The sequence below is a fragment of the Schistocerca serialis genome, chromosome 3 (genome assembly GCF_023864345.2).
Source record: "Schistocerca serialis cubense isolate TAMUIC-IGC-003099 chromosome 3, iqSchSeri2.2, whole genome shotgun sequence".
Classification (NCBI taxonomy): domain Eukaryota; kingdom Metazoa; phylum Arthropoda; class Insecta; order Orthoptera; family Acrididae; genus Schistocerca; species Schistocerca serialis.
The window spans coordinates 808,452,794-808,475,549 of NC_064640.1; the positions used below are offsets into that span (position 1 = coordinate 808,452,794).

The following is a 22,756-nucleotide window of genomic DNA, read 5'->3' on the forward strand; positions in this document are numbered from 1 at the left end:
CACTGTCACTGTTCGTCCAAATGCTGCTGTGTAAGGGCATGTATGTATGTATGTATGTATGTATGTACAGAGTGGTCCATTGATCGTGACCTGGCCAAATATCTCACAAAATAAGCGTCAAACGAAAAAACTACAAAGAACGAAACTTGTCTAGCTTGAAAGGGGAAACCAGATGGCGCTATGGTTGGCTCGCTAGATAGCGCTGCCATAGGTCAAACGGATATCAACTGCGTTTTTTAAAATAGGAACCCCCATTTTTTATTACATATTCGTGTAGTACGTAAAGAAATATGAATGTTTTAGTTGGAGCACTTTTTTCGCTTTGTGATAGATGGCGCTGTAACAGTCACAAACATATGGCTCATAATTTTAGATGAACAGTTAGTAACAGGTAGGCTTTTTAAATTACAATACAGAACGTAAGTACATTTGAACATTTTATTTTGGTTGTTCCAATGTGATACATGTACCTTTGTGAACTTATCATTTCTGAGAAAGCATACTGTTACAGCGTGATTACCTGTAAATACCACATTAATGCAATAAATGCTCAAAATGATGTCTGTCAACCTCAATGCATTTGGCAATATGTGTAACGACATTCCACTGAACAGCGAGTAGTTTGCCTTCCATAATGTTCGCACATGTATTGACAATGCACTGACGCATGTTGTCAGGCGTTGTCAGTGTATCAAGATAGCAAATATCCTTCAACTTTCCCCACAGAAAGAAATATGGGGACATCAGATCTGGTGAATGTGAGGGCCATGGTATGGTGTTTCGACGACCAATCCACCTGTCATGAAATATGCTATTCAATACCGCTTCAACCACACGCAAGGTATGTACCGGACATCCATCATGTTGGAAGTACATCGCCATTGTCATGCAGTGAAACATCTCATAGTAACATCGGTAGAACATTACGTAGGAAATCAGCATACACTGCACCATTTAGATTGCCATCGATAAAGTGGGGGCCTATTATCCTTCCACCCATAATGTCGCACCACACATTAACCCGCCAAGGTCGCTGATGTTCCACTTGTCGCAGCCATAGTGGATTTTCTGTTGCCCAATAGTGCATATTATGCCAGTTTATGTTACCGCTGTTGGTGAATGACGTTTCGTCGCTAAATAGAACCCTTGCAAAAAAATCTGACATCGTCCCGTAATTTCTCTCGTGTCCAGTGGCAGAACTGTACACAAACATCGAAGTCGTCACCATGCAATTTCTGGTGCATAGAAATATGGTACGAGTGCAATTGATGTTGATGTAGCATTCTCAAGACCAATGATTTTGAGATTCCCGATTCTCGCTCAATTTGTCTGCTACTGATGTGCGGATTAGCCGAGACAGCAGCTAAAACACCTACTTGGGCATCATCATTTGTTTCAGGTTGTGGTTGACATTTCACATTCGGCTGAACACCTCCTGTTTCCTTAAATAACGTAACTATACGGCGAATGGTCCGGACACTTGGATGATGTCGCCCAGGATACCGAGCAGCATACATAGCACACGCCCGTTAGGCATTTCGATCACAATAGCCATACATCAACACGATATCGACCTTTTCCGCAATTGGTAAACGATCCATTTTAACAGGGGTAATTTATCACGAAGCAAATACCGTCCGCACTGGCGGAATGTTACGTCATACCACGTACTTATACGTTTGTGACTATTACAGCGCCATCTATCACAAATCCAAGAAAGTAGTCCAAATAAAACATTCATATTTCTTTACGTACTACACGAATATGTAACAAAAAAAATGGGGGTTTCTACTTAAAAAAACGCATTTGATATCTGTTTGACCTATGGCAGCGCCATCTAGTGGGCCAAACATAGCGCCGTCTGGTTTCCCCCTTCCAGCTAGACGAGTTTCGTTCTTTGTAGTTTTGTCGTTTGATGCTTATTTCATGAGATATTTGGCCCGGTCACTATCAATGGACTACCCTGTATGTCAGTGTGTGTGTGTGTGTGTGTGTGTGTGTGTGTGTGTGTGTGTGTGTGTGTGGTTTTTTTTACTCTAGCTCAAGAAAGGATTACCTCCGAAAGCTGGAAAGTTTTCTTTCTTTTTGTGTGTGCCTGTCGAAGACTCAATGATCCTGCTTTTCAGTGATTGGTCTCCTTTACCACAAAAACAGTAGATGAAAATGGACTGGGGTAAAGGAATGAAGGGGAAGCAACCGGGCAGAATTTTGCACAGAGCACAATTTAATAACTGCTAATAGTTTGTGTAAGAATTACGAAAGAAAGCTGTATCTCTTGGAAGAGACTAGAGACACCAGAAGGTTTCAGGTAGAAGAAACTGCAGATAGGTTGGAAATTAAGTACATGGGATATGGATAAAGCAAAAAAACTAGATGTTGTTAACGAGTTTGAAAGGGAGCGTTAAGCAACAATTGATCGAAACAAGGGAAAGGAATACAATATCAGCCAAAGGGCGTAGCATCGTGTGATGAAAAAGTGAAGGTAGCAGAGGTTTAAAAAGACCAAACCCAACAAAACCATTGGCCCTGCCGCAGTGGTAACACCGGTTACCATCACATTACTGAAATTGATCACTGTTGCGGTGGACTAACATTTGGGTGGGTGACCATGCAGTCTGCCAAGCACTGTTGGCAAATGGGGTGCACACAGCCCTTGTGAGGAAAACTGAGGAGCTATTTGATTGGAAGTAACAGCTACAGTATTATAGATTGACAAAATGGCTCGGAGAGTGGTGTGCTGCACATGTGCCCCTCCATATCCGCACACAGTGACGTCTGTGGGCATGGTGGCCGGTTGGTACTGTTGGGCCTTCATGGCGTATTCGGGTGGAGTAGAGTAGCAGACCCAGTAAAATCCTTGGATAATATATGAAATATTGAACTAAACTGATGAAAGGAGAAAATATAAAGTAGCAGCAAATAAATAAGGCGAAAGTAAATACATATTTTTAAAAATGAGACTGACAGAAAGTGCAAGATGGCAAATGAGTAATGACTAAAGCAAAAATGCGAAGCTTTAGAAGCATGTATTACTATGAGAAAGAGAGATGCCAACTGTAAGAAAAGCAAAGCAAGCTTTTCAGGAAAGAGAATCACCTGTATACCTATTACTGGTATGCTATTAGAGCTCTTAATATTCAAAGGAAAGGCTGAAAGGTGGAAGGAATATATAGACATTCTATTTCAGAAAAATAAACTTGAAGAGAATATTATAGAAATAGAAAAAGTAGTACACGAATATGAGATGAGAGTATGACACTGTGATAATAATTTGACAGAGTACTCAAAGACCAAGTCGAACAAGGCCCCTCAAGAGGACGACATTCCTTCAAGTTGTTGGGCTCGGTAGAGCCAACCATGAGAAATCTATTCCACCTGCTACGCAAAATACATGAGAAAGTCAAAATACTGCTGGACTTGAAGAAGAATATAATAATTACAATTCCAAAGAAGGCAGGTACTACAGGTGTGAATATTACTGAACCATCAGTTTAATAAGTCATGGCTGCAAAATACTGACACAAATTATTTACAGAAGAATGGAAAAACTGGCAGAAACTGATCTCAGAGAAGATCACTTTGGGTTCTGAAGAAATGGTGCAAGCCTAGTTTTATCACAGCAGCTAGTTTTATTCTATCAACTTCTTAATACCAAATCTTATTTGTCAACACTGGGCAACTATTTATTAGCTACTTTGCAGTAATAAGGTTAATTAATGGCACAGGGATCCAAGTTTCATCCATTTGAGCAACTCTATAAAGAGTTTTTGGACTACTGGCGGGCAGCTCAGATTGGTTGGTTGGTTTGTGGGGTTAAAGGGACCAGACTGCTACGGTCATCGGTCCCTTTTTCCAAAAAACTAAAACCACCCGAGGAGAATAAAAAACGAACAACAGGAAACACGGCAGACGACATAGGACAAGAAATACTCCGACAGAGAACAGACAAAACAAATTAAAATCACACCGAGTGTGACGGTGGTTGGCCGACCACAGAGAAAAAAAGGAAAAGCCAACCACTGAGAACACATTAAAAACTCAGTTTAAAATCGGAGGCCAAAAGCCAGAATCAACATAAAAACAAACACTCAGATTAAATGATAAAAACCCGCTGCTCGAATAAAACATAAAACTAAGCTAGACATTGCATTGTCGTCAGTTAAAAGGGCAGGGAGCGCATCAGGCAGCACAAATGTCTGCCTGACCACAGCTAAAAGGGGGCAGGCCAACAAAATGTGGGCCACTGTCAAAGCCGCCCTGCAGCAACATAGAGGAAGGTCCTCCCGGCGCAGTAAATAACTGTGTGTCAGCCGGGAGTGGCCAATGCGGAGCCGGCATAGGACTACAGAGTCCCTGCGAGTGGCTCGCAGGGATGACTGCCACACAGCTGTCGTCTCCTTCACAGCACGGAGTTTATTACGTGTGGTCAGTTCGCGCCATTCATCGTCCCAAAGTGCAAAAACTTTGCAGCGTAAGACTGCCCTCAAATCAGTCTCCGGGAGGCCAACTTCCAGAGATGGTTTACTGGTGGCCTCTTTCGCCAGCAGTCAACATGTTCATTGCCGGGTATCCCAACATGACCGGGGGTCCACACAAAGACCACAGAGCGGCCGCAAAGTGCAAGAGTATGCAGGGACTCCTGGATAGCCATCACCAGACGGGAACGAGGGAAACACTGGTCGGGAGCTCGTAAACCGCTCAGGGAATCGCTACAGATAACGAAGGACTCACCTGAGCAGGAGCGGATATACTCTAGGGCTCGAAAGATAGCAACCAGCTCAGCAGTGTAAACGCTGCAGCCAGCCGGCAAGGAATGTTGTTCGGAATGGATCCCTAGAGTTAGCGCATAACCGACACGACCAGCAACCAACGAGCCGTCAGTGTAAACAATGCCAGAGCCGTGATAAGTGGCCAGGATGGAATAAAAGCGGCGGCGGAAGGCCTCTGGAGGGACTGAGTCCATCGGGCCCTGTGCCAAGTCGAGCCGAAGGCAAGGGCGAGGAACACACCATCGGGGTGTACGCAAAGTGGTCCGAAAAGGAGGTGGAACAGTGAAAACCCTAAGCCCGGAGAGAAGCTCTTTGACGCGGACCGCGATCGTACAACCTGACCAGGGCCGACGTTCTGGCAGATGGACGATCGATTGCGGGAACAGGAGATGGTAGTGCGGATGCCCGGGCGAGCTAAAAACATGGGCAGCATAAGCGGCCAGTAGATTTTGGCGCCTCAACCGCAATGGAGGGACACCTGCTCCGCAAGTATGCTGTCCACTGGGCTGGTCCAGAAAGCACCAGTGGCAAGGCGTATTCCGCTGTGTAGGATTGGGTCCAGTACCCGCAGTGCAGATGGGGATGCTGAGCCATAAGCCAGGCTCCCATAATCCAGACAAGACTGGATTAACGCCTGGTAGAGCCGTAACAGGGTAGATCGGTCGGTGCCCCAGCGAGTGTGGCTCAAGCATGTCAGAGCATTTAGATGCCACCAACACGCCTATTTAAGCTGCCGGATATGAGGCAGCCAAGTCAACTGGGCATCGAAAACCACCCCCAAAAACCTGTGTGATTCCACCACTGAAAGAAATTCGCCGTCAAGATAAAGCCGCGGCTCCGGGTGGACAGTACATCACCGGCAGAAATGCATAACGCAGGTCTTGGCTGCCGAAAACTGGAACTCATGAGCTACAGCCCAAGACTGCGCCTTGCGGATAGCGCCCTGTAGCTGACGTTCAACAGCTGCAATGCCAGTAGAGCTGTAGTAAAGGCAGAAGTCGTCAGCATACAGGGAAGCGGAGACAGAATTTCCCACCGCTGCAGTGAGCCCGTTTATTTCGATTAAAAACAGGCAGACACTGAGGACAGATCCCTGTGGTACCCCGTTCTCCTGGACTCGGGAGGAACTATGAGAGGCCGCGACTTGCACGCGGAAGGTACGATATGACAGAACATTTCGGATAAAGATCGGCAGAGGGCCCCGAAGACCCCATCCATGAAGCGTAGAAAGTATGTGATGACGCCATGTCGTATCGTACGCCTTCCGCATGTCGAAAAAGACAGCGACCAGGTGCTGACGGCGGGCAAAGGCAGTACGGATGGCCGACTCCAGACTCACCAGAGTGTCGGTGGCAGAGCAGTCTTTACGGAACCCACCCTGAGACGGAGCCAGAAGGCCCCGAGACTCCAGTACCCAATTCAAGCGCCGGCTCACCATCCGTTCGAGAAGCTTGCAAAGAACATTGGTGAGGCTAATGGGGCGGTAGCTGTCCACCTCCAAAGGGCTCCTGCCCGGATTCAAAACGGGGATGACAATGCTTTCCCGCCATTGCGACGGAAACTCACCCTCGACCCAGAGACGGTTGTAAAGGTCGAGGAGGCGTCGCTTGCAGTCCACTGAAAGGTGTTTCAGCATCTGACAGTGAATGCGATCTGGCCCAGGAGCGGTATCAGGGCAAGCGGCAAGGGCACTGTGAAATTCCCACTCACTGAATGGAGCATTGTAGGATTCAGAATGGTGGGTGCGAAAAGAAAGGCTTCGACGTTCCATCCGCTCTTTAATGGAGCGGAAGGCCAGTGGGTAATTGGAAGAAGCGGAACTAAGAGCAAAATGCTCTGCCAAGCTGTTGGCAATTTCGTCGGAGTCTGTACAAACTGCTCCATTCAGTGAGAGCGCAGGGACGCTGACAGGGGTCCGATAGCCATAGAGGTGTCGGATCTTGGCCCAGACCTGCGATGGAGAGACATGGGGGCCAATGGTGGACACATACCGCTCCCAGCACTCCTGCTTGCTTTTGTGGATAAGGCGGCGGGCCCGCGCACGCAGCCGTTTGAAGGTGATGAGGTGTTCAATGCAGGGATGTCGCTTGTGACGCTGTAGCGCCCGCCGGCAATCTTTAATCGCCTCAGCGATCTCAGGTGACCACCAAGGCACAGTCCGCCGCCGAGGGGACCCAGAAGAACTGGAAATGGCAGATTCTGCGGCAGTAACGATGCTGGTGGTGACTGAGTGAACCACCGCATCAATGTCGTCATTAGAGAGAGGCTCAATAGCGGCAATGGAGGAGAACAAGTCCCAGTCAGCCTTATTCATAGCCCATCTGCTGGGGCGCCCAGAAGAGTGACGTTGTGGCAGTGACAGAAAGATTGGAAAGTGGTCACTGCCACACAAGTTGTCATGCACACTCCATTGGAGAGACGGTAAGAGGCGAGGGCTACAGATCGAAAGGTCGATGGTGGAGTACGTGCCATGCACCACGCTGAAGTGTGTGAAGGGACCATAATTTAAAAGTGAAAGATCGAGCAGCTCAGACTGTTCCACAACTCTTCAATAACTTGTATAATGAACTGAGAAAAAACCTACAGGAATCTACCACACTTTTTCAGAAAGACTTTACAGAAAGAAGGAGGCTGTGGCAGTGACGCAGACTGGACTTCAATCACAATGAAAACATAACAAAAGAGCTCCTTGCCAGGCCGTGAAGGCCCAAGAGATGTCTACCAGCCACCGTGTCACCCTCGTCCCTGTGGCATCGTGCAGATGCTGTATGGAGGGAGATGTGGTCAGCACACTGCTCTCCTGGACGTTTTACACACTTTCCAGACCATGGACCTGCTACTACTTGGTCATGCAGCTCCTCAATTGGCATCACGACACTGAGTGCACCCCATACCAGTCATCCCACCAAGAAAAATTCACTGTCAGTACTGGGAATCAAACCAGGTCCTCTGCATGGTACCCTTCTACACTGATCGCTCAGCTACTGAGGTGGACATGAGACTACTCTGCATAAGTGATTTATAATAAGTTAATAGGTGACTGGTCATCTACAGCAAAAAAAAAAAAAAAAAAAAGTTGGTTAAAACTCTATTGTAGTGCTATTCCCATATACCCTGAGGGAGACCTAAGGTAGCAGTGTTCAGGAATCACAGGAGGAAACATCAGTGAGCTGCCATTACCAAGGTCTACGTATAATCTATTGGCAGATGTGGTCTGTTGAATACTCCACAGCAATTCTTGGTGACAATGTTGAAATGTGTTATTCATGCTCAATATTCATTAAAAAAAAGTAAATGTTAGATATATGTTTTCCACCGAATACCAAACAGGCCATCATCACAAATGGATTCAGTTTGCAATGACAACAGGAAAGGAAACATTTACCCAACTGAAGGCAATATCGAATAACGAGTCCACTCACAAACTGCATCATAAACAACTGCCAGTAAAGGCATCCACGGTCATTGTCTGTCAATAAAATTCTTCTGGATATGTGACCGCATTATCAAAATGTAAACGTCTCCAACATTTTGGCTATTGATGCAAATGCTCTTCCTCAGGTGCTGAGCTGACAGTCAGGAGGGCCATTTGTAACAGTAGTCGTACCTCAATGTTTCAGCTCAGAAACTACCACCAATAACAATTTTCGTACTGAACATATTAATTCTAGCCAACAAAACTGTCATTGGTATACATCATCCTGCAATAAACATCTACAAAGAAATTCATCAACACCCATCTTCAACCTCATGGCTGAAGTCTACAATCAATATATACTAGAACTATAGCATATCAGGATAAGATACTTTAAACACGAACTGATAGCCACACAGTGGCTGCAACTATTGTTTGAAATAGTCTTTTCAACTATACATTCAGGTGATACATTCATAATGTCTAACACACTAGCTCAAAGGACAGCATAACAATGATTTTTTTAAAAAATGATGTCATGTTTGCTCTTAACTGTAACTGTTACAGCCTAAAGTAATCATGATATCACTTAAAAAAAAATAATGAAAGCCATGATCTGTTTTACATGAAGTTAATAATAATGAATCACTGACTTTTAGTTCAGTTAACGAACAGAAGTTAATTCAGAAGGTATTGTACGTTATGATAATTTCTCATCTCTGAAGAAGTAACGAATTTCAATTCCCCCCCCCCCCCCCCCCCCCCCCCACCCGAGACTCGGCCATATTAGTTAAATACTATAGTTTCAGAAACTGGTTTCATTGACATTTATATTTTTAATAATATCTCACCTCTTTTATCATCAACACTTTCAGTATTTACAATCAGCGGTAGAGCTGCTGATTCTGGAGAACTGTCAATAGTATTTCTTTGTGGGTGATCCTCATCCTGTGACACGGATGAAGTGCTGCTTGTACTGCTTGAACGACTCCTTATAATTGTTGGTGAACAACATGTACTTTCTTTTTTAATGACCCCCTGTTCTGACCCACAACCACTGTGTTGTTTTCTCTGACGGTATTCAGATATGGAAAGCTGTAAAAAAATAAAATAAAAACGGAAGTTTCATACCACATTTAAACAACCAATATGTGAAAAAAACATTTAAACCACATGAAGAACTTAAACAGAAGGCATGCACACTCCTACCGTTCTGACCTTGCGCTTGGCAGGTTGAACCAAGACTGTGTTCACTCTCTCTTCTTGTTTTGTTTTCTGTTCAAGACTTTTCTGAACTGACTGACATGGGTTTATGATTCTAGTGTGTTCCTCATCTCCTTCTGCACTTTTACATGAACTTATCACAGAACATTCTGCAGATGTAAATCTATAGTTATGAGATGTTTGCAGTATGCCTCTTTCCCTCCGAGTTTCATTACAAAACAGTGAAGTGCTGCTTGTTTGTTTGGCTGCTGGTGCACACTCATCGATATCTGTGTCATCCCTTACAGACACTTCATCATCTTCTTCCTTCTTTTTGTTTCCTATTCCATTGCCTTCATGCTCCCCTTCCTCATCCATTACGTCTGTCCCAGAGGTTCCTCCTCTTCCTCCAGCTTGTCCTTCACCTGATACAGCTTCATAACCACCAACATCACCATCTTCTTCATCCCCATTATCATTAGCATCCTCTCCACCAGCAGCATCATGATCATCATTGTGGCCATCACCACCACCACCATCATCATCATCATCATCAATGTCATCACCTACTTCTTCTGTCTCTTCATCTTCTTCAATGTCAACATCCTCATCTTCTTCTTCATTGTCACCTTCACCACTACCACCAGCGCCACTACCACAACCACCAGTGCCATCATAATCTTCATTTCTCGACTCCTTATAAGGAAATTTGCTGGCCTCTCCACTTATTATTTCATTAGGGGCTGAATCACAATTTATTTCACAGTCCTGTTGTGAGACATAATTCGCTTTTTGTTCTGCATTCCTGAAATTTTTGTCTAATCCAGCAAATTCAGATTCAGCATACTGAGGATAAGACCCAAAATTATGTTGCTGGCGTATAACAGTGGGATGTGCAGCCTTGATGACATGACTTTGGTTTTGTTCAATGTTTACATTGTATGTCAGTTCTACAGCAGAATCTTGAACTGGCCGTAATGCTGGTTCTTGTGCTTCACAACCTGATGCACCATACTGATCCTCCTCTTCCTCCTCCTCCTCCTCCTCTTCTTCCTCTTCCTCTTCATGAATAGACTGGCTGTCTTCCAAGGAGGCATTAGTATCGTCTTCATCACAGCTCACCTAAAATAAAAATGATTCATTACACAAAACAAAGAACATTATATATTTAATCTTTCCTCTCTCTCAAATTCTAGTAATGGAAGACATTAAAGCAAATGAGTACTCTTCCAGTTATTTTAAGCCATTAAAGTAAATGAGTACTCTTACAGTTATTTTTTTATCATGCAAGATCCACAGGCAGGATGTACAGGAAGGAACTAGAGGGATGCACAAGTTGGAAAGTAAGTACATGATGTATTCAGCACAAAGAGGGATGGAAAATGTCCCACACCACACGCTTAAGCTGTTTTCACCCCTGGCAAACAGCAACAATGCATTCTGTTCCACAAGGGGACACTGTTTCAGCTTCCAAATCTGTTCTGAAAAATTAATCTACTCTGTAAACAATTGCCGTCATTTGTTAATCTCAAAAACATTGTGCTTGTTTTACTTGCCCATAATTAACACTGTGATTGCTAAATAGTCTAACATTACCTACATTACAAATATAGTGGGGAAAGTTCTGACTGGATGCAAATAGTTTAGAAGGGTCAAATCGCTTACTTTCAGAACATTTTTCTGCTTGACCATAATGGATTTTGATGAAATTTCATTTGACCATTTTCACATGTCTCTAATGAACATTGGTACAGTTTACCATTCATCAAAGAAATACCAGCTGCAATATTGTCGCTTGTTTGACTCCACGTGCAGAGTGAGGGTGAAATTCTGGTGACTTTGATATGTTATATCTCGGGCAATATTTTGTTGAAAAACAAAAAATTTGGCCATCTTGTATAACTTTTATGCATAATAAGGAAAGAATCTTACAAGCCATATTCACCCAGAAAATTTTAGGGAAAAATCACCTGAAAAAAAATTCTAAGTTTGGTTCTTATATCCCATGGACTAAAGGTATGACGAACGTGCAACTTGGCATGTAGTAACCTTACAACACAAAGTTTTCAGATATAAAGTGTCTTCTATGTACCACATTCTAGAATGACAAAGTTAAGTGCATAATTGAAAATTCTGTGGAAAGAAGAAACAAATCTGTATTTTTGACCTTATTTTTCAAATAAGTTGTACGAAGAAAATGTAAACTTCAGATTCTTTATTTCTTAGAGTAAACGCATGCTAAACATGAAACTTAATATAGACTTGGTTGATTGCACAATGATGTGGAATAGAAGATTTCATTCACCTACTATTCTCCAATGATCTACAACTTTGTCAAAAAGATGATGATTCTTCTGAAAAGATGAAAATAGTGTATAATTCTTTTACAAATACCATTTTGTATTTAAGCTTCAAAATCAGTCTTCTTTGAAACAACTTGTTTTAAGCCCCTGCCTCCCCTTCCTCACAGAACAGTGCATTCAATTTCCAGCATGGGCTAACAATGCAACATAAACTGGAGTGAAAAAATTGCACTACAAATACAGTTTTAACTTTGGACACATCCACATAAGGTTTTCCATTATAAAATATCATTCATGTACTGCTTTCCAAATGTCCACAAAAATCAGCTGAAGTTTGATTTTCATAAAAGTTACAAAAAGTAGATCACAATGAATTTGATTTTAGAAAATTTTTATATAACTGTTTTCAAGCTAATCACAGTCAGAAGAACATGTTTTCAAGCATTCAGAAAATCACCTTAGATTTTCCAATGTGCGCTAATAATACCTGAAAATGACAGCAAATTTGAGTGAATGCACTGCAGCAACAGGCTACATTGCAGCAACCTGCTGTCCGTGTTTCATTGCATGTGGTTTTTACCTTTAAATTGACAAGTAACATCTCACTGCATTGCATTCATCCATGGTGACATTGTTTAAAGTTTACGGCTCACGTAAATAATCAATAGTCTTCCAACAATGACCAGAGAAGGTAAAGTACTTAGCAAATGGCTTTGTAAGCCGACAGGTACCACCACAAGGCTTTGAAACCTAAATTAAAAAACCAAATTAAAGACTTGGGAATCTGGATGAAGAAACCCATCAGTGGCTTGTATTGCACAGCTATTGAGCATGATCCCTACAGTGATCGGTTTGCCAGTTTATGTTCTTGAACCGGTAGTGAAATACTACTTCTCAGTTTAAAGAGAAAAATCACATGCAACGAAATACGGGCAACAGGTTGCTGCAGTGTAGGCTGAAGACATTGTGCATTCCATTAACTCTGTCATAATTTTCAGGTATTATCAGCGCACAGAGGGGAAATCTAACGTAATTCTCTAATCGCTTGAAAACATGCTCTTTTTTACTGTGATTATTTTGAACTCAATTATGGAAAACAGGTTTTCTAAAAGCAAATTGAATGTGATCTATTTGTGAATTTAAAAAAAAAATCAAGTTTGAACTGATTTTGGAGAAATTTGGAAAGCAGTAAGTGAATTTTATACCGGAAAAAGCTTATGTTGCTAAGTCATCATATTCAAAATCACAAGTTTCACGATTTTTATCAGGCCGACATAAAAAGTCAAAGTTAAAACTTGATTCACAGTGCAATATTTTTTGCCTCAATTTATGTAGCACTGTTAGCCTATATTGGAAATTAAACCCACTGTTCAAGGGAGGGAGAGAGGGGGAGGGGGGAGAGAGGGGAGGGGGAGAGGGGGAGGGGAGGGGGGAGAGAGGGGAGGGGGAGAGGGGGAGGGGAGGGGGAGAGAGGGGAGGGGGAGAGGGGGAGGGGAGGGGGGGGAGAGGGGAGGGGGAGAGGAGGGCGGGAGAGAGGAGAGGGGAGGGAGAGAGAGGGAGGGGGAGAGGGATGGGAGGGGGAGGGGGAGGTGGAGGGGGAGAGAGGGGTGAGGGGGGAGAGGGAGAGAGGGGGAGGGGGGAGAATGGAGATCATTGGTAAGTAGTAGGTGAATGAAATTTTTGTATTCCACAGCCTTGTGCTACCAACTTATTGCATATTAAGGGATGTCAAATTAAACACCATTCATCTGTCAAATTTCCAAGCTTAGTTTACTTGGTAACCAATTTCAGCATTATACTTCACCATCTTCAGGCCCCTAAGCAACGTGTAGGAAGAATCTATGTCAGTAGATACATGCTACAGAGATCACTTCAACTATCACTGATCAGCAGGTGCTAGTTGAAGTGATCATTGTAGCAAGTATCTGCTAATACCAGTATTGCTGGCCCTTGTTTAGATCCAACCAAGGTAGATTCTTCCCACACATCAGTCAGGAGCCTGAAGATGGCATAGTGTAACACTGTAACTGGTAGCCAAATAAAATAAGGCCAGAAATTTGACAGCTGAAAGTTGTTTAATTTGCCATTCTCAATCAAACAACTGAGTCCCGCAACCATCTTTAAAAAGATGGTCATACTGAGTATTGCATATTAAGTTTCATGTTTAGTATGAATGTACTCTAAGAGATAAGATATTTTAGAACCTTTTTTTGTGCTGCTATTTTTGTGCCCGACTTTGATTCAAATTATCTACACTACTGGCCATTAAAATTGCTACACCATGAAGACGACGTGCTACAGACACGAAATTTAACCGACAGGAAGAAGATACTGTGATATGCAAATGATTGGCTTTTCGAAGCATTCACACAAGGTTGGCGCTGGTGGTGACACCTACAACATGCTAACATGAGAAAAGTTTCCAACCGATTTCTCATACACAAACAGCAGTTGAGCGGCGTTGCCTGGTGAAACGTTGTTGTCATGCCTCGTATAAGGAGGAGAAATGCGTACCATCAAGTTTCCGACTTTGATAAAGGTCGGATTGTAGCCTATCGTGATTGCGGTTTATCGTATCGCAACATTGCTGCTCGCGTTGGTCAACATCCGATAAGTGTTAGCAGAATATGGAATCGGTGGGTTCAGGAATGTAATACGGAACGTTGTTTTTTTCGGATGAATCCACGTTCTGTTTACAGCATCATGATGGCCGCATCCGTGTTTGGCGACATCGCAGTGAACGCACATTGGAAGTGTGTATTCGTAATCGCCATACTGGCGTATCACCCGGTGTGATGGTATGGGGTGCCATTGGTTACGCGTCTCGGTCACCTCTTGTTCGCATTGATGGCAGTGGACATTACATTTCATATGTGTTACGACCCGTGGCTCTACCCATCATTCGATCCCTGCGAAACCCTACATTTCAGCAGGATAATGCACGACCGCATGTTGCAGGTCCTGTATGGGCCTTTCTGGATACAGAAAATATTCGACTGCTGCCCTGGCCAGCACATTCTCCAGATCTCTCACCAATTGAAAACATCTGGTCAATGATGGCCGAGCAACTGGCTCATCACAATACGCCAGTCACTACTCTTGATGAACTGTGGTATCGTGTTGAAGCTGCATGGGCAGCTGTACCTGTACACGCCATCAAAGCTCTGTTTGACTCAATGCCAAGGTATATCAAGGCCTTTATTATGGCCAGAGGTGGTTGTTCTGGGTACTGAGCTCTCAGGATCTATGCACCCAAATTGGGTGAAAATGTAATCACATGTCAGTTCTAGTATAAAATATTTGTCCAATGAATACCTGTTTATCATCTGCATTTCTTCTTGCTGTAGCAATTTTAATGGCCAGTAGTGTAGCATTATTAACATGCATTGGATAATGAAATAAACTTTTCTTTGTGGTTAAAACTATGGTCTTTCTAATGAGCACAGTTTGGAAAGTTTTCTAGAACACAGTTTTTTGCAAAATCAGGCCAAAACTATTGAATTTTTGATCTTTTTACAAAACGTCCAACTATGCACTTCATTTATTAATTTTGAAAGTGGTACACATCCTGTAGTGCATATTGCTGATGGGTGTACCAGAATGATGTTACTGCTTCGTGCAGCCCAAGGTAGACTGCTCCTTGCTACTATGCACTGTCCCACGAACCACCCTCTTACAGTTACATCACTTTAGATATAGTTGTCATGATGATGTTTGTCATTTCTTAACACACAGTATTTTAGATTTTCTCAGTGTACTATCATTTTGAACTATTGTTGTTTATTCAGCTGAGTGGTATCTTGCAGATGGTGTGACAATCTGGCAAGCTGACTCTTTACCACCTTCAGATTGTCCTTATGACAGATTGCCTTCCACTGGCCACCACAGATAAATCAGCTACTGATGGTCATGGGCCTGTAAATGTCTGGGAGTGCCTGCACTGGGAGAGCGGTTGAAGTAGTGCCTAATTGGGACACAAGCAGCAATCCTTACTGACCCTGTGCTGCTGACACCAGGCTCGTGACATTGCTGATGCGAAAGGGGTGGGTTTCGTAGTGTGGTCTTAGCTCTTCAGATGGTGTGGCATGAGTGACCTTTCCACTAGTTGCCATTGTGCTTTGAGCATGCTGAAGGCTAGTACTAAGCCTTAATTGGTTTTGAATCGATCTTTATTGCTGCATTTGTCATATAGCAATATCTCTACAGATTCTTTTAAGGCACCATCCCAGAATACGTCAATCTGTTGTAACAATTTAGTGCTGTCATAATTAACAAAGTCTTTATAGCACACTGGATCTGGTGACTGTCCTAACTGTTCTTAAAGGAAAATGTTTGTAGGTGCAGCAATTCTGGTGCTAAACTCTACTGGTTGGAGATTCAGCATGCTATAAACCGAAGAAACCTACTATGCCACAGCTTGCAGAGGAGGGAGGAAAACCTTTTGCAACATTGTCTACCCCTTAAATCTGGAACATCTTGGTGAAAATTGGAAGAATAATTTAGAAATATAATGTTGCGTATGTATTTTGCTCATCACATATGACAAAGATGTTGGGACACCTGGGACTCCAGATACCAGGAGTTGACAACAACCCATGGCAGTGCAGAAAAGCTGTGTAGAGCAAAGTGTTACAAGGATAACGACTAACTAACAAAATCAGCTGTCACAGAATACTGCATCTCTGAAGGACGTATCATGAATTATGATGACACCAAGTTGTTGCAACAGACAAATACATTCTGGGACTGTATCTTATGATAATTTGTATAGAACGGTACATAAAGAGAGCATTTTCCATCTACATAAGGACTGGGATCCAAGTGTTTAGTTTGCTCATAGCTGAGATCATTTCATACAGATGCCCCTAAGTCACATTAGTTGTGTCCTGAACTCAGCAGTGGCCGCAAAGAAACTGAGGACTACGACTTGTGCTCCAATGGCACACTTCTCCCTCGATCTTTCCAGTGGAGCTGTGCCACGGCATGCAGGTCCATGACCAACAGCAGCAGGAAGGTGATATATATGGACTGTGCCCAGCAAAAAACGATTAGTCCTCAGGACAGCCTGAGGGAGGTAACAAGTCAGCTTGCTGAAATATTGCACCATCTGGACAACGGTACTAAGCTCATTACCTAACAACACTTAAAAACAATTTATGACTATGTTTTTTTTAAACAGTTTCATCAAGTATTTGTGGCAGAACTAAATTTAAAAATATTACCATTTTACAGATATGATAATACAAACCTATCAAGAATCAGTGAGCAGTCTGGGTATTTAGACTTCCCAGACAAATTTCTTTAGGAATGGAACAACAGTTCTAGATGAGATGTGAAATGAATTCTGACTAATATCATGTGTAATGGCATGACGATAAGCAACACTGAATGTTTTCGGAGGATCTCACTTTCATCATCATCATCATCATCATCATAATCTCAGCCTTTTCCCACGTCATGTGAGGTCGGCATTGCTTTGCTGGATCCTTCTCTTCCATAAATGCCTATCCAGTGCTTCTTCTCTTAGCCATCCTTTCTCCTGAAGGTCCCCTGCCACCTTGTCTTCCCATCTCAGTTTCAGTCTTCCTCTTCTCCTTCATCCTTTAATTTCTAGGTCTTCAACTCTTCTCCCCACGTAGTGCTCCCCTCTTCTTTGAACATATCCATACCATCTTAGCCTACTTTCTTGGATCTTCTTCCCTATGGGCCCCACTATCACTGTTCCCCTGATGTACTCATTCCGCAGTCTATCCTTTCGTGTCACCCCACTCATCCACCTTAACAATCTCATTTCTACAACTTCCATCTTTTTCTCTCAGTATTTTGTAATTGGCCAAGTTTCTGTGCTATACAGCATCACAGGCCTTAGCACAGGCTTGTAAGGCTTTCCTTTCATTCTACAGCTAACCTTCTTATCACACAGTACTCCACTCAGGAATACTTCGCAGCATCTCACTTTAATAAGGATTAAAATAGTAGTTGGAAAGTCTACCTGAGTAACATGGTTTTTCAGTATTTTTTTCCAAAGTTTTATACAGAATTTATAATTTATATAATGATATGAAGTAACTTCATCATTTGTTATCAATAAATTCAGCTGCGATACTTTCCAGAACACTTTTCAACTTGAGTAGAGCAAGGGTGTATTACCGCAACTTCACTTCAGCAAATCTTGCAGAACAAAGCAGCAAGGGTACATCCAAACACACATTGATCAGAGTGCTTAAATCTTCTACACAACAAAGCACAACAGATCAGAGTACACTAGAATAGGACAGAAACTGCTGCTAATATAATCTGCCTATTTAGAAGACATGGTGCTAATTAAACTTATATTTTGCAAGAATTTCCGTGTATTAAATGTTTTAAATGTGAACATGTCAATACGTAACATTTCAAGAGTACAACCCACTGAAAGAAAGTGTGGAGTAAAATTAAATATGTGAGAACAGAAGCTAATGAAACTTAGATTCTTCGACAACCCTCCTTTCCACAAAAATTATACATAACTTTGACAAGAACTTAAGTGAAATGGTTAGGATATTTTCTGAAGAATTTGGTTTATACATGGTGTTTCAATGATGACAAAGGTGACAATAATACATGCCTTGAGTAATGGTGGTGAAATGTAACTGCATCAATTTGAGATGGAAACTCTGGTCCAGAAGCGACTGAGTGTAACATTAAAAACAAAAATTCAAATTTACTCTTGCTCTCTCAAGAATGGTAAAGTCCAAGTAGATGCATTAATTTTATTTCTCTGTGGAACTTACAGAAGGTGAGACATCTAGAACAGCTATTCAAAGTGACATCCTCCAACTTCTATGCAAGCATGACATTGCTATGCCAACACATTCAAACAACGACACACACAGCAAGAATTCTTGCCTGATCCTTTTCAATCTTGACAGGTACTTAATCCACAAGACTTTTCACATGACCCTAGAAGAACTAGGGTAATATCACGTGAATATTTGAAGCATAAAACATAATCTCACTCTTTCTATCCAAGGAACACCTGACACAACTCTTCCAGAGCACGATGTTCACAATGAGTTGGGATCCATCATGTACTAACATATGTGCACAGTCAACAAGTGGTTTTTCTTTAATGTGGGGAATATTTCACACAGAAACACTGGATATTGTTGCAGTGAAGAGGGAAACAAGTAGATATGGGCCTATTATCCAATCACTGAAGATATATATTCATTATAGAGTGGGGATTCTCAATGGCTGAGTTGTCCCACTACACGTGTGACATTGTAATTTTAGACTCAGCACAGAATTATGGAAAAGTATTCTGAAATTATACAGTAGAAGAACTACACTACATCAACGTCATAAACAGATAATTGAAAGCAAAAACGGGAGATTCAAAGTATTTGAAATTCATAGTACAAAGTTGCTGCAAATTTAATGACACACAAAACTGATAATGAAGAAATGCAAAGTAAAATAAGTGAAGAAAGACACCTAAGATAAAGCTTTACCAAAATAAGTGACACAGATAGAAAATAACCTAAATTTCTCTGATCCAGGTGTAAAATAACTTACACATTTTATACAGTAGTATTACAGTTTTCTTTAAGAAAAGTAAGCAAAGAAATGAGATAAATCAGACTAAATGTAAGAAAAGATTCATGGCTAGAATTCTGAAGATAATTTGAGGCATTACATCCACTCACTGACTGGAACCTCTAACTGTTGATGTACTAATTTATAACCAATCTCCATTTGAGTATTCTAAACCACAACACAATATACTGATGGGAGAAAAATAAATAAAGGTTAAATAGTAACAAATGATTACTAAGGATTATTATATTAATCACACAAAGTTGACACTCGGTGCGGTGGCTGATGGGAGGGACTGTAAATGGGAAATGCCTTTATGGTCGCTCCCATCAGCCACAGCGCCGAGTGTCAACTTTGCTTGTGCGTTCAGTACATCAAAATATTCATTGAAATACTTACCCTGAAATTGTCACAGTTTGCATCATACTGTGAAACACCTTTCGTTGCATCAGCTGTATGGTGCTCTGCTAACATCGTTGGAGTAGTGGGTGGTGTAAAAGAACGTTCTGATGATACAGATGTTCTAGCCAAACGGCGTTTCTTCAGCGGTGTTACATAATCTTGAGAAGGTGGTGAGTCTGTAAAAGCATGTTCTCACTTTAGACCAACATTTGTTATCTTTTGTACTATACACCCATTTATTTTCAACATATAATCTGCTGTTTCCAGTGAATATCTGATGCAGTTAACAAGTGGGGTAGGTTTAAGACCAAAGCTGAGAACAGGCACCAGGTATGTCCATGTGTTGTATACAGGCTACATCTTAATTGGTAGTGAAAACTTATATGGGTAAATATAGTACAACATTACAAGGAAAAATGTTCCAATAAACATGGGTCCTCAAATGAACCATTTGCGAAATACTTTTGAATGTGTGATAACGAACCATCAAAGACTTCATACTGAAACACTGTCCAGATTAGTATAAATGTATTTGAAATTAAAAAACTTTTCAGTCGAATCCTCATATAATTGGGTTCAAACTTCACCCGAGGCCTACCTTAAAGTAAAATAAAATACTGGTGCAGCACTTTAAATGGTAAAATTTATTGTACACATGTACCTGTCAAAAGAGATGTTCCCTGTGTCATTCTCACATTTGGTTGCAGTATGCACTAGTCTCTGCAGTGAGGTACCAATTCTGTCCAACATCCAGCAGATCACCTCACAATTTGACAATACCAAACAATTTGTTGCTCCAGTTCTTTAACTTTATCAATGGGAGTGCTGCATTCCTTACTTCTGAGATAAGCCCAGACAGAAAAATATGGAAGACAGGTCAGGAGAAATTGGAGATCAAGGTACAGGCCCTGTTTGAACTATCCACCTTGCACCATTCTAGTGTGTTCGATGTCATCTTACATCATCAGCAAAACATGCCTGTGTTCGATTATGCATACATCGCATCCCCCAATGCTGCACAAGATATGGTAGGATGTGGGTGAAAGCTGAACCCAATTAAATGGGGACTTAACTAAAACATTAACATTCCATCAGCTATAACGTAAATTATTAGAGCTGCAATTCTTTGTGGCAGTAGAATGGCTTCCAGAGGGCATTAGTGTTGTTCATGTGTTTAGTGTTGTTACCAGGTCTGGAAACGTACATAAGGAGTTTGAATAGTGTCAGATGTGGAGTGATCACTGTAAAGGACATGGAGATGCTGCACACTCATGTGAGACAGCATTATCAGTATCTGACAGTGTCTGTAAGCAGCCTCATTGTGGGTCTCCATTTGAATGGCTGGTTGAATCGTACAATATCCATATTTCTCGGGCATTCGGATGCAAAAGTGGCCCGATGTTGTACTGCATGGGAATGTAAGGGCAGCATACTTGTTGTCAAGATCATCTGAACAATTCGCATTTGATCACCGCAAGGGAACCACTGTTGTATTGTGCACAATACACACAGCAAACCATGGACGTCTGTGCCTGCCATCCACAAACAAGTAATGGCCTCCCTGCAACATTCTGTCTCATTCTGCATGATTGGTCAGAGCTTACATACTGTTCATTTACTTCCTCCTCCCTTTCTACAATATTGTCTTTTGAGTTCATTTCCCTTGTATTGCGATTCTATATATTCCTTTCAGCTTTCCCACCATTGCTTAGTACTGGCTTGCAAGCCGACAAAGTAGCCGCACCTACTCTTCATCAGTGATTTCACCTGAATTTGTGGTGTATGCATGGCTTCACAAGAAATGAAAGTGACAGAAGTCGGAGCTCCAGATGAGCACGCGTTTGGAAAAAAATAGCATTTTTGGCATGGGCATAAGGTATTTGTGGCCGTACTGGTTATAGGCAGCAGTTGGCACAGCAGACAGAATGCAGAACAATAATGCAAGGGCCATGGGCAATCGAAATACTGTTTTTAATGGCAGTTATAGTAAGATATTTATATTCATACATTTTCCTTCCCAGATGCCAGTACCAATCAATTTATAACCAAACAATGGACCACAGATGGGCAAAAGTAGTTCTTGTGAAACGACAGGATACGAATAAAGTAACCCACTTGTATACACTGGCCTATCCTATAACCCATTCTGGAAAATCGTTGTTGCCAACAATCTAGATACACATACAAAAGAGTACCAGCTCTTTCGGACTCAAGATTCAAAACATGATTGATGAGTACACCACAAAATACATAACTATTATCTTTACTTCATCAAAATCTGAAGAACTTGTAACAGCCTTAGATAAAAAAAAATGTTGACTGAAATGATGAAGCCCTTTGTGCTTGTTAACTGACTTGTGGGGAGCACAAACAAAGCCACAATTACAGTATGAGATTTTTCAAGATGAAGGATTGCCTTTGTGCAGTATTAAAGTGATTCACCTCAAATGCACTCCACTAGTGGAACCCTGTGGCGTCTATTTTTATCACCAGGTAAAGAACTGGATCAAACAGCTTCAAAACTGCTCTCATCCCACAGAAAGCAAAAGCGAGATTGCACCCTGACTAAGAAAACTGCATCAAAATACATTCCACACTGTACTTCACCAGTTATCCTCACCAATATTTGGCAAAATGACGTGCTACACATGCTTTGCTGCCAAGCTGTGGAATGAGAGAACCTTTCATGAATGTAAACCAAGTTTGTTTTTCCATTCAAATTTTAAAACAACCAGGTAATTGTAAAAATGTGGTGTTTATAAAGTGCGAAGACAATGAGAAAATTACCGATTCCCTTGTTTTTACGATGAATAACACCCCAACACTTGTACATCATGAACTCATACACTAAGCTCTTGTGTATGATTTACAATACATTCCTGGAATTTATTTGCAATCCTGCATTTTCCTTTGTCTTTCTTTTTCCTGCCTTTTATGAAAATATTAATCAGTACTGTATAATGAGCACAATTTCAGTTTATTTGCAGCTGTACTCACTCTCTTTCCACTGCACCAGCCGCTGTCTGGAAACTATGCTAAAATAAATGGCTCATGCCTCACCTTGCCCATACCAAAAATTCTACTTT

General features: G+C 41.8%; 1 protein-coding gene across 1 annotated transcript in view; it reads right to left on the bottom strand.

The window, feature by feature from the left end:
• Positions 1-22,756, bottom strand: part of LOC126470661 (uncharacterized) — a 328,353-nt gene that overhangs the window by 34,183 nt on the left and 271,414 nt on the right. Inside the window, exons 18-20 of the mRNA XM_050098652.1 lie at positions 19,668-19,846; positions 9,394-10,509; positions 9,036-9,279 (exon numbers count right to left, since the gene is read on the bottom strand). Coding sequence (XP_049954609.1) covers positions 9,036-9,279; positions 9,394-10,509; positions 19,668-19,846 — 1,539 coding nt within the window. The remainder of the gene's footprint in view (positions 1-9,035; positions 9,280-9,393; positions 10,510-19,667; positions 19,847-22,756) is intronic.